At 43.5% G+C, this 13,339-nt stretch overlaps 1 protein-coding gene across 10 annotated transcripts in view; it reads right to left on the bottom strand.

Annotated features, from left to right (window-relative positions):
* The window catches only part of ANK1 (ankyrin 1), a 1,037,654-nt gene that overhangs the window by 318,922 nt on the left and 705,393 nt on the right, over positions 1-13,339 (bottom strand). For all 10 annotated transcript variants that reach the window (XM_086943592.1, XM_086943597.1, XM_086943588.1 and 7 more), the window contains one exon: positions 3,371-3,599. In XM_086943592.1, the coding sequence (XP_086799718.1) occupies positions 3,371-3,599 (229 nt within the window). The remainder of the gene's footprint in view (positions 1-3,370; positions 3,600-13,339) is intronic.

Here is a 13,339-nt window from a genome sequence, read left to right as displayed (position 1 = left end):
CCCGCTACCAACCACAGCCACCCAACTAACCTATGGAGCAATCTCAAAACCACAAAACACTGCCTCTATCATGAACTCGGTACACTCATGGGCCCCACCCAACCCATGCCCTCACCACATCTTCAACCTAGGCAAAGCCAGAATCAGCCATGAACTCACCACCTTGTTCAACACCTCACTTGCCACAGCCACCTTGCTTGAGGACTGGAAACATGCAGAAGTCGATGCCCTACTAAAAAAGCATCTGCAGACCCCAGTGAACTCAACAACTATTGATCGATCTCCCTGTTCCCGTTCATGGCCAAAGTACTAAAAAAACATCAACCAACAACTTTCCTCACATCTGTAATAGAACCTCCTACTTGACTTGTCCCAATCCAGATTCCGCAGCAACCACAGCGGATGTATGACGTTACAACGCATACATTTACATCGCGGTACATTACATTGCGGTTTTTACAGCGCAAGTCATTACAACGACTTGCGTTGGAGGGCGCTGGACTTTGGAGTAGTATGATTTACTTTTCCAACTCCAGTCTACGTACAGTAGGGAAGGTGTTGGATAGTAAATTATACTATTCCTTGTCCTAGAGCCCCATCTAGCGCAAGTCGTTATAACGACTTGCGTTGTAAAAACCGCAATGTAATGGCATCGCAATGTAATCCCCGCGCTGTAAACAATGTTTCCCACCACAGCACCGAGACAGCAATCACTGCGGCTACTGATGACATCCGAGCCATACTACAACGAGGAGTGACTGCAGCTCTGATCCTCCTGGATCTTTCAGCAGCCTTGATCCGGTCTCCCATCACACACTCATCACAAGGCTGCACAACGAAGGAGTCCAAGGAGCCACTCTCAGGTGGGTCGCCTCTTTCCTCACAGTAACAATGCAGTGTGGCTCACTGGTTAGAGGAGGCAGACCCTGATGCAGAGGTCAGACCGGGGACCAGGGTTCAATTCCCGACGCGGCAGGGTCTTGAGCTCAAAAATGTCCATGGACTTGATAATTCTCGCCTCGGTGCCTACTCGAATCATGGGTTCACACTCTGCAACTCTGGGCAATAGCTTGCTTAATCTCCACTACGGCCCACCGCGAATGGGATGCCTGGTCTTCACCTTGGGGATGCCCAGTAGGGGTTATCTCGCAGGGAAAGCCAGTACGGGTTCCCAAAGCAAGCGCTAAGAGACCTGTCGGGGATTTGGCGCTATATAAATCGAAATTAACATAACATAACATATCCTTCACCTCTGAACCCAAGGAAATCATCTGTAAAGTACCCCAAGGATCCTTGCTCAGCCCTACCCTCTTCAGTACTTATATGACACCTCTGGCCAGCATTGCTAAAGCCCACGGACACAACATCATATCCTACGCTGATGACACACAACTCATGCTCTCCCTCTTCGAAGACACCACCAAGACCAACTACCACAACAGCATGACAGACATTGCCAACTGGAGGAAGGACAACTGCCTGAAGCTCATCACGGAAAAGACAGAGGTCCTGCTTTTCTGAAACAAAAGCTCCCTATGGGACACACCCTGTTGGCCCACAGAACTCAGACCCACTACTACCCTCACTGATCATGCTAGGAACCTAGGCACCATTAGGGACAACAAGCTAACCGTGACGAATCAAGTCAACTCTGTCTCCTCCTCCTATTTCTTCATCCTCTACATGCTCCGTTAGATAATCAAATGGCTACTGCAAAGCGCAAGATGCACCATCACCCAAGCCCTCATCTCCAGCTGCCTGGACTAAAGCAACACTCTCTACACAGGGTTCGCAGCTCACATCCGCCAATGATTACAGATCATACAGAACGCCACAACCAGACTTGTCCCGGATCTCCCTAAACGAACCTACATCACCCACTACCTCAGGGAACTCCACTTGCTAGGTGTACAGAAAAGATGTAAGTCCAAGCTCCTGACCCACGCAAAAAAGCCCTATACAACTGCGGACATGAATACTTAAACTATCACCTGAAATTCCATCAACCCCCTAGACACCTCCACTCCTCGTCCCTTTCTCTAACCCTCAAGCCCAGCATCTGAAGTAGTAGATGCTGAGATTCCTCCTTCTCCTATCTAGTATCAAAGAAATGGAACAAGCTACACTTTCAACTACGGACCTCCCCATCTCTGCCAGAGTTCCGAAAGTCCCTAAAGACCTGGCTATTCAGCTAATCAACTGTACCCTGCCAGCGCCTGCATACCTTCAAAGGGGGACAAGTAACACTCTACAAATCTACTGAATGATTGATTGAGGTTTTGCTCCGCTTGTCCTGTCTTTCTCTGTGCAGAGATCTCTGTCCCAACTGTGGAGTCTGAGCACACATAACTACACGTTTTAGTAGTAAATGTGGGAGGGCCATGGGAAAGTGGCTGGAAAATGGGAATCCTTACTACTAAGGGGAGGAGTTTAGGAAGGAGTAAGGAGAGTTAAAGGAATCATCAGGGATGGACGTGTAGCATTTGCGCTTTAGTTCTACATTTAAATAAATACATAATATGAATTTACATTCATATTTAACATAAACATATGTTTTACTATTTATTTCAAAGTCTAATAAACTTTTTTAATCTTCCCAATACTGTAGCACAAGGAGACACTGTAGTCAGAGTGGATATCACCCTATGGTAAAGTATAGGGAAAAGTTCCCATATAGTTTACCATAGGGAGATCTCCACCATGGTGGCAGAAACCTCTGTATGTTAAAATACAGGGAAAATATAAAAAGTTAATTACATTTGGGAAAAAGTTAGTAAAAATATGTTTATGTAAAATATTATTGTAGATTAATTTGATGCATTTATTTTAAAAGAAGGACAAAATAAAAAATGTTACAGAAATAATTGAATTTCTACATAAAGAAAAAAAAGTAAAAAATATAATGCATTAATAATTAATTGATGTGTTGCAATAATGAAAAGCAATGTAAACATATTTTATTAATATTTAATCTAACCTTAATCTCTAATTCACAAAAGGTTAGGATAGTTTGTAATTAAATAATAAATATGTATTATTTGAATATTTTTTAAACATCCTTTCATTCCTTTCTGTGGGCAGGTTTTGCATGACCATTGGCTATGTATAGTGCTGGACTTACTACTGTTTCTTTTTTGGCAGAAGACTTTTTTCGGAGTGGAGATGAGCAAGTGTACACTTTTAAGCAATTTTACACTCAGATTTTGTGAATTGCCCAAAGCAGTGAAGTTACCTAAAAGTGTAAGTAAATTACACATATAAATTACTCACATGTGTAAGTTACCTTTTTGAATAGCCCCCTTTGTGTCTGTCTAATGATGGAGCTACTGTCATTTCATTATGTACTTTCTGTCTTCTCCATGAGACTTACCTCTATATCTCGGCTGCGAGCCACCTCACTGAAATTTTCATGCTGCTCCAGGGTTTTGTCCACCTTGTCATCTGTCATGCAATAGCAGCGAAGACGTCCATCCCGCATGTCATTCATCTTTGCAAACACCACAAATTTTCCCATGTATGGAATGGCGGTCAGCTCCTTGTAAAGAAGGGTGCAAAAATTGACGGCCTCTGCAGTGCGTGGACAGTCTGCCAGCCAAAACCTGCAAGGAAGTAGGATCTGCTGATGAGGAATACCAAACTGCAAAGTAAATGTGTCTTTACTATAAGTGAAATATAAGGACTCTGATCTGCAGCATCCAAGGCCTACAAAGAACAGGAAACTGGAACTGAATGGTTTACAAAGCATCCCACCAAGGGCAATAAGCAGTTTAACATGATATTTTATTACAAATATCTTCTGATAAATTGACAATATCCACTCAGGGCTAATACCAGAACCCTGACGTACAATGCATAACCTCGGACGATGTTACACCCAGAACAAGAGCCTGAGGGACAACAATGGCCCAACAAGGGCCAACACTGGGGGCATGGCATACATACAATGTTTCACAAAGGATTAGCAATATAGATTGGCTGAGATATAGATAATGTTCTGCTCTAAGTTATACAGTGAGAATATTCTTGATATGCATAAAACCCACTAGGCACTAGAATCATCTATGATACACAATGCCTAGCAACAACTAAAGCAAGAAAGAATCTAAGATATAAAAATGCCTCAGCAGACAAGACACAGAAATAATTTATGATACAGGTAATGTCCACCCAACACTACTGTCAGAGATATGAGAAACTGAACATGTCACACTCAGGAACTGAACCAAAAGACCATCTAAGATGCAGAGTCTTACCGAAGAATAGAACCAAAGATTTTGAAATGCAGTCACTCTCCACTGGATGCTACAAATGGAGAATGTTTGAATAATAGCAGTGTGACATCCAGCCCAAGAAGCTGAACCAGACCATGTTATACATATCAGAACTAGAACTAAAATACAGGCAGTGTCTCCCCTCAAAGAATGCCTTCAATATGCACACAATATCCTATCAGGTAACTAGAGAAAGTACCACAAACTGCAAAAGAAACAAAACTTGGCATATAGACAGAGGCTGACCTAGGACTAGAACTGAAAACATGGCAAAATAAGAGAATGTATCACCCAAGTCTAGAAGCAGACACAACCTTACATAAAATAATTTTACAACCAGAACTAGAAATATAGACCCAGTTATCCGAGATGCAGGCAGTGACCCACTCAGATCTAGAACCAATGTTCTCAGACTCAGAAAATATTTCATCCAGGACTAGGGACAGGTACTACATAACATATATTAAATGTGCTACGTAGGATTACATTCAGATATTGTTTGAAACTGACAGTGTACAACAAAGGGCACACCTTGAGATGTGAGATAACAACAATTTCCCATCTGAAACCCGAACCAGCGAAAAGTTACTATAATACAACATTCCACCTAGGATTAGATCTCAAAATTAGATGAGATACAATGTCCTACTCAGGACTAAAATATGAATAATGTTCACATAGTCCTAAACAACGACACTGGATTTTCAAAGAAGAGTATTCTTATCAATAATTTGAAGGGCATCCCAACTATTTGGAGAAACAAGGCGTGCAACGGAGAATACTCCGTCTCCCAAGTCGGCATGTTGCAAACTACATGGACATTACTTTGCTTTGATGACATTTCCCTAGTGTTTCAGATACAGACATCACAATTCAATTCTCTTGGAGATAATTGACCACGCCCTGTGGGAGTCTTGGGTGAATGCCCATATAAGACGAACCACGTGTTGGCTTTGTGGCTATCTGTTGTTGAGAAAAAAAAAAGAGAACTGTAGTACTCCTCTGACAAGATCTGGCATAATAAAGTATCAAGAAGAACATTGGAGAAGACCACTGTGTGGAGTTATTATTACCATTAATATATGAGCAGTGCTTGGGACATTGATTTTGTTTTGTATGTCATATGTGTGTCGACAGTGTCTGCACTCATCTAACAACGTTGGGTGATTGTTGTTCAATGCCCTTGGGAGCACTCTCATACATGAGTGAATTTAATTAATTGTGCTAATACATCTAGGTGCTTCAAATTGCGCAATCAGTACCCCAAAACCTGTCAACCTTATTGTTTTTATAAATCATAATGCGTTTGGGGACTTGCTACTAATATTATTACCTTTGTGCCTTGGGTATTGCAGCTCTAGCTGTAATGTATTGCACACAAAGAGGCATTCCAGAGCAGACACCCGGATCCTCCCCTCTGGGGGACCGAATACTCACTGAGGCTTTGACAGAGAAGGTAGTGTCAATGATATATAGGAAACTGGTCAACAATTCCCCTCACCCGCTGGGCCCCTTGAGGTTAGCGTAGGAGGGATACGCCATTCAGAGCCCGCAGGATAAAGCCATCCGAGTACGATTTAGATTGATCCAATTCAAAATATTGCATAGGTCCTAATACTCACAGACACTACTCCACAAAATTGGCAGGACTATGCAAGAGGGGTTGTGGAAATCAGGGCACGTTTTTCAACGTCCTCTGAGAGTGCCCACTTATACAGAGCTATTGGGCCAGATTGAAGGAAAAAATGACCTGGGTCGGGGCACTGGAGGTCTCCCTTAATGGTAAGTGGTTGCTCCTGTGGATTAAGGGGGAAGAGAGGTGGGCCAGCTACACAGAGATCTGGCTATGGTTGGCAACGGGGAAAGAGTGGGAGAGGTGGAAAGGTGTAAGCAAAGATCCATTATCAGTTCATCCATAGTGCATTGCCCATGAACGGTGGTGAGAGTACCTGGAGGTGAAGTTTTGGAATTTTGTGTTTTCAAGGGAATTGCAAATAGGTCTATTTGAGGAGTACCCTTGTGCCGAAAGTACTAGAGCAGGACTTGTAGGAGGAGTTCTCCCTCGTGGACATGTTGATACATCCTGCTGAGCAGGTCCACAAGGTCATTGTCTACCCACGTAAGGTACGCTGCCATCAGGGGGATGTAGTGGTGGAGCACCCAATGCCAGGTGTTCTCTGTCAGCAGACATACAGGTTGAGAGAGAGAGTGACACTCTATTTCTGCGGGTAATACATAGTGGTCATGTCGTCAGTTCTGATGAGGACTACTTTACCCTGAGTGAGCAAAGGAAGGTTTTAAAGGTGTAAGGCTATGAGCTCGAGACAGCTCATGTGGTGCGGATGTTGATGAGAACCTCCTTGGAATATGGCATGGCTAAGATGTGACTCGCAGCTCGCTTGAGCGGTATCTGTGGTAATGTCGACTTGCGGAATGAGGCCCAGAAAAAGGACAACCCTGCAACAGCTTGGTACTCTTCCACCATTGCAGAGAATGATGTGTTCTGGCCTTTACCAACACTAGATCCTCCTTTTGACCCTCCACCTGTGACTATTGGGCTGAAAGGCAAGATTGCAATGGGTGTATGGGAACCTTGGCCTGGGGTTAGATGGCAATGCATGAGGCTCTTATGCCCAGCTTGAAAGTTCTGACTGTGAGATGAAGATTTGGCTGAAAAAGAGTTGGTAGCTGCTAAACGCCAAAACACCTTGTGGCCCTATGTAGGTTTGCCAGTGACAGATTTCAGTACTGCTTCCAAGAAGGGCTGGATCTATTGTGGCTGGATGTTGGACTTGGTGGCATTTATGGAAAACCTGAGGCTGTGGAGGAGTGAAATGGTAGCCCGAGTATCTGCTAAGCACAGCTCTTGATCAGCAAATCATCTAGACAAGGGAAGATGTGGATGCCTCCCCTCCTTAAGTGGGTGGCAACTACTGCCAGAGACATTTTGAAGATTCTTTGGCCAGTGGTCATGCCAAATGGAAGTACTTTGAACTGATAATGATGGCAACTTACCGCGAAGCATACGTTGTACCAGTGGGCGGGATGAATAGGAATGTTAAAGTGGGTGCCCTTGAGGTCCAATGCCATCATGTAGTCCCCTTGTTAAAGCAAAGGGAAGAGATCCTCCAGTGTTACCATATGGAAGTGGTCGGAGAGGTTGTACCAGTTCAGGGGCCTGAGGTCCGGGATGGGGAAGTAAACAACTTTGCCCCACTTATCGGGGGTCACTGGTTCTATGGCCCCTTTTTAAAGTAGCGCTTGGACCTCTTACTCATGAAGGTTGAGAAATTCTCTGCTGAGGGTATGGTAGTGAGGTGGGATGCCTACTAGGGGGTGTGGGAAGTTCTAGGCAGTATCTGTGGCAAACCACCTCTACAAACTACTTGTTAGATGTGATTTCTTGCCACAAGGAATGAAACCTTGCAGTTTTCCCCCAACAGGTGTTGTGTGATCAGAGGAAGGCAGGGGAAGTCAATGCTTAGATGTGGGGGCCACTGTGCCGGAGTCGCCTTGACCCTATCCCTGTTGTTGTTGCCCCTGTGGGAAGCCGTGGTATGTCCTCTCTTTGCATGTTGGTGGTAGGACTGCTGCTGCCTCTAGTCGGAGTGCTTAGGGTTCAGGGAGGTGGCCTTGGAGCTGGCGTCTCCAAAAGGAGCCATCTTAATCTGTAGTATCTTGTCAACTTGCAGACTGAAGAGATGTTTGCCATCAAAAGGCAGGTTAGGAAGATGGTGTTGGACTTCAGTTTTAAAAGTAAAAATGCAGAGACAAACATGGCATCTGATAAGGACGCTGGTGTTCATCCCTCGAGAAAAGGTGTCAGCAGCGTCTAGGATACAGTTGATAGGGGCATTGGAAATTATCTTTCCTTCTGTCACTAACTCCTCTGCGCCTCTTCCTGAAGTCTTAGGGGGATGCTTCAGTAACTCCTGTTCCTCACCCCATTGTGCCCTGTCATATCGGGAGGGACGATCGAAGGAGTTAACTATTCTACAGTGAGTGGTGGCTCCTACCATACACTATTTCCAGCATTCAGCTTTTTGCACTCCTTGTCAGGCAGGGGAGTATCGCCCGTGGCCTGAGCATTAGCACACTTATGCATGGTATGTACCACAAGAGGATTGGGGGAGGAGAACCTGACCCCTAATGTAAGCCGGGTCACTGGAGGAGTGCTTATATTTTTTCACCCCACAGGTGTTACCAGCCTCACCTTGACAGGTTTCTTGAAGGTGTTTGTGGCTGACATTAACATATCCTTTAGCACAGGGAGGAACTGTACCATTTTCTCTGACTTGGACAACATCTCCCATATCCACCTTGTTTAAGGTGTCTGCCCTTTGAATTTCCTCATGTTATGCTGTGGTGTTGTCTTGGAATGATGCCATTCCTGGATATTGTTAAGTCATCCCACAGGCTTTTGGTGGGCACCAGATCAAACGGTGTATCAGAGAGGGTCTGTGGGGTGGAAGGGTCAGTCTTCTCCATGGGAAGTGTATGGGAATTCTCTGACGAATGCGAAGGTGGTAAAAGAAGTGTTGGTGAAGGTGGAGTTGGAGGTGGTGGAGGAAGTGGTAGCGGAAGAAGAGGAGGCAGATGTGGGAGGGGACTGGTGCCAGTGTTTCTCCATCTTTTATGCTTGGGAGCTGGGGGAGGCTCCAAAGCAAGTTCTACCCTTCCATGGAAAAGCCTCCATAGCTTTTTGCCATGCATCCAACTCCTCCTGAACCAGTTGAAGAATGGGTTGCTCCGAGTCGCCAGAGAGCAGCATTGAATGGAGTTACGATGCTGATGATGTCCTCGAAGGAGTATTTGGCCGGCAATAGGATTTTGACTCTGATGATGTTTTAGGTGCTGATGCCAGTTTCCAAGTCAGGTCTGGTCTCATTGTCGGCAATAAAAGGGCCTTTGACCTCAAAGGCCTGTGGAGTATTTTTTATCCCAACGGCCATGAGGGGTTGGCACCTATTGACAAGAGCATGGAAGGCTCCAAGACATTTGGGCGGTGCCTCCCAGAGCCGAATGGCGGCAGAGGTTCAGAAGGCTGTGTTTTAGTTGATTTCCTCAATACCCTACACTCTCGGGGGCTGCACTCTTCCCCAATTTGAGGCCGTTTTAGAGGCCTGGTGAGTGCTTCAATGTCTACCATATTCAGTCGTCGCTGAGGTCTTTCTACGGGGACCAGAGGACATGGAGGAAAGAACAGCGTTCTGGTCTTTTTCCTCTGGGTAACAGTTGCAGTTGGAAGAGTAGGTCGTTGCTGGGCTAGGCGACGGCTGGTGGTGTGGGATGCCCAAATCACCAATGTCTTCATCCTCTTCGATGTCGGGTGAGGGATGTTCCCAGAAGATGTTAGGGTATTTTTAGAGGTTTGATGCTGCATGGTCTGATGTACCCATCTTCTCTCCTGTCAATACAGAAGGGTTTTCTTTGAGCAGAAGGTCAGACAGGCCTTGCACACAGTGTTGTTGTGGTTGGAAAGAGTAAGAGGTTATACACCTTGTGTCAGTCAGTCCAAAGGAACTTCCCATGGCACTGGGGACAGTCCTCGAACAGCGTCCATTTCATTACCCTTTGTGCTTTCTCCATAAAGGAGTTGTCAAGGAAGTTATCAATGACGAGGGGTAAGCGGTCAGAAAGAAGGCCCGAGACCCTGACGGTTAGACATCGATAGCCATCGGTCTCTATGCAGTGTCACCAAGCAACAAGAATGACAATGGCTTTCTTCCCCCAAAGTATCAAAGTCGAATTGACAAGTTGGCCCAAAGGAGAGTATGAGGAAAGAATAAAACTAAGAGCGTGGGTAGTACACATCCGAACCCGATGGTGAAAAAACTATCTAACATGAAGTTGGTGTCCCTGAGAACTGCCAACTAAGTGAGGAGTCACCATACACCTATTGACTCATAATACTTCTATAAAGAAAAACAACCTGCAAAAATCGAGCCCAACACTAAATGGCATGAGTATGCAGAGCATGTGTATCTACAGCAACACATTCAACAAACAGTCAATTATTTGTAAACCTAGTTCTCTTAAGACTTTTTGTTAAAGTCATGAAATATTGTCACATGGATGTGGGGATCTCAGAACAACCTATAAAGGAACTCTAAATGGTGTAAATCTGGCATTTTTAAAAAGGAGGAATATAAATATCAGCTTATCAGAGGCAAATATTTTTTACATTTAAAATATTTTCTTTTACAATGAGCACCCAAAACATGTATATAGAACTATAGTGTGCCATAAATGCCAACCTTGTTGCTTAGGAAAAAGTGGTATGCACGAATAAAGGAAAATGAACACTGAACGACAGCTAGAAATGGATACTGTTCCTTTAAGGTGCCTAAAGCTTTCATATCAGCTCCGGCCTTGTACAGGCAGTTGGCCCACAGCCCGAGCTGTGTCTGACAGGCTATTATGGTTTATTATGGTTCCCTGTTCCACATGGTTTTATAGTACCTAAGTTGAAGACAGGGATATAGGTAGGGTATTTATGACTTCAATGAAGAGTCCTATAATGCAGATCTAGGATTACATGTAGAGAACATTTTACTTTCTTGTATCATAAACAATAGCATTGAATAAAAAGCACATGCTTAACTATATTGCTTCAAACCACAGAATGGTAAAACGTAACAGGAACAGAGAGAAAAGGTTAGATAAGCAAACATGTTATTCACAGCGACATAACCCACATCATAGTCTGTTTTGGGTTAGTATGTATACATTCATGCTTTAGGAAGGTCTAAATCGTTGTCCACATAGTTGCCTTGCAGATACCATTATAAGGCACATTACTCAACCAGGCTGTAATAGCAGCTTTACCTCTGGTAGAGTGAGCTAGCTTTTGGCCTGCCAGCTAACCACCCTTTAGCCCCATAATGTTATGAAGGCTACAATCCACCTGGACAATAATTGTTTTAAAATATAAAACCCTGCCCACATTGGGCCTAATCAACAACAAGTTGGCTAGTCTTTCTTAAGTCTTTAGTTCTATCAATAAGTCTTTAGTTTGAGGATCCTCCTAACAATGTAGCCAATGTAATGTCTGTAGCATATGAGATGTGCACTCTTCTGTTGAGGCCGAATGTAGTAAGAACTAGTATGCTAATCCTTCTTAAGACTGTTTAAGAGATTCCTCAGCAAACATGAGTACAGTACATTACAATCATCTGGATGTGAATTAACAGCAGATCCCAAAGGCCTTGACTTTGTTTTCGGCATAGCAGAGAAAGTAAAGGTTTGAGTCAGTTGTAACAGAAAAGGCATTTCTTTTTGACTGCAGTAATCTTACATTTTAGGGATGCTTCAGTCTTCACGATGAACCCAAACTTTTTAGCCCAGGGAGCAGGGGTAATCTCCAGGAAAAAGACAGTCAGTGAATTTAAGGCTGATCTGTTCTTGGGACCAAAAATGATTAGCTCTGTTTTGGTTCGGTTCAGCTGAAGGAAATTTTGTGACCTCTAAACATGGTTTCAGATCAACCTGAGGCTGAAGATGGGGAGAAAATGTTATGTGAATCTGGTTAACATCTGCATATGATTGAATATAAATCTTATGGCTAGAGCAATGTTTAAATAATGCAGGTAAAAGGGCAGACAACTATGGAACCCCATATTTTAGTACTTTAGGTTGACAGTGAAAAGAACCTGGTTCATCTGTTCTGTGCATTCTGATAAAAAAAGAGTGGTGTCGTTATGAATTGCCAGCTGAGATTCTCAACATTTTGACCAGGTGACTTTAAAGAATCATATGATCCATAATGTGTTGAAGGCAGCAGACAGATCCAGCATGGCCATCGTGAATGCTACATCCTCATCCCTGATACAAAAGATAAAGCCCCAAAAGACTACAACAAAGGCTAATTAAGTTCAATAAGTGATCTAAACCAGGACTGAATGGGAGATAGAATGTTATTTTAAACCAGGAAATGATGTTGAGAATTAATTCCATGGTCGAGGATTTTAGTCAGCACTAGTAAAGTTGTTTTGGGACAAAAGGTGGAGGATCATTTTCAGAAAGTTTAGTTTTTTTAAGCAAAGTCCACGTTGATAAGAGGATACAACAATTTATTTGATTGATAGTTTAACTGTTTTTTGACTGGAGTAAATCAATGTGCTGTTGTTTCAAAAGCCAAGTTGGTGCAAAGTCATGTAGAGAGTCGGGGGGGTTCAGAATGGATAGCACAGAAATAATTTCATCATATGTTATAGGATGTAATGGGCTGAAAGGGGATTGGCAGAATAGTTACCACTTAATGTTGGCTCCGGTTGTTTAGTAATTGCAGTCAGGGATCATTTAATTTTTTTAAATTTTAGCAGCAATAAATGTAGTGGCTTTGTCAAATAAATCTTGGAAAGGTGTGGCAATGCCGCTATTACCAGGGTACAGTAGATCATACTAACCGGATGACGGTGTAAGACTTTCATGATTCCTTTTTGACATATGAAACAATTCCATGTACAACCATTGCCTGGGCTGTTCTGGATCATTCTGGGCTTTGAGTATCTTAATTTCAGCAGTATCAATGGAAAGAGGGGAACAGGAGGAAGAAGGTACAGAAATATTCCAGACCAGTTCGTCAAAATTCCTTTGGCCATCGTTCCTAGCTCAAGGTATCTGAAGAGCGAGGAGTAGGCGTTTCACATTTATTGGTGTTCCAAAAAAAATATTTGGAAAAAACACGACCTGGTACAATGTCTTGAAAAATGTTGTTGATGGTCCATTTGAGATTTTCTCTGTATGCTGTACCAGGTGCATTTATCAGCAAATTCCTACTTCCTAAGAGGTGCACTACCTTTATCAGTAGGTTCATTGTCAGATGCCACTTCCAAATCGACTGGCTCCTAGTGACACCATCCTATTCTCTGTCTGAATCAGAATCCTGTCCATCATCAGAGAGAGTAGGATAAGTTTAAGGGCAAGATGGACCACCATGAGCTTGACAAGAATCATGAGATACAATCCTCATACTATCAGAGCAAAGGGTGTACTCCCTCTCCCATTAGAAAGGCATCTGTGGCTGTAGTCTGCATTGAAAAGTGCAAATGAACACACAAATCTTG

The sequence above is a fragment of the Lissotriton vulgaris genome, chromosome 11, assembly GCF_964263255.1.
Source record: "Lissotriton vulgaris chromosome 11, aLisVul1.2, whole genome shotgun sequence".
NCBI lineage: Eukaryota > Metazoa > Chordata > Amphibia > Caudata > Salamandridae > Lissotriton > Lissotriton vulgaris.
This window is presented reverse-complemented; position numbering and strand designations above follow the sequence as displayed.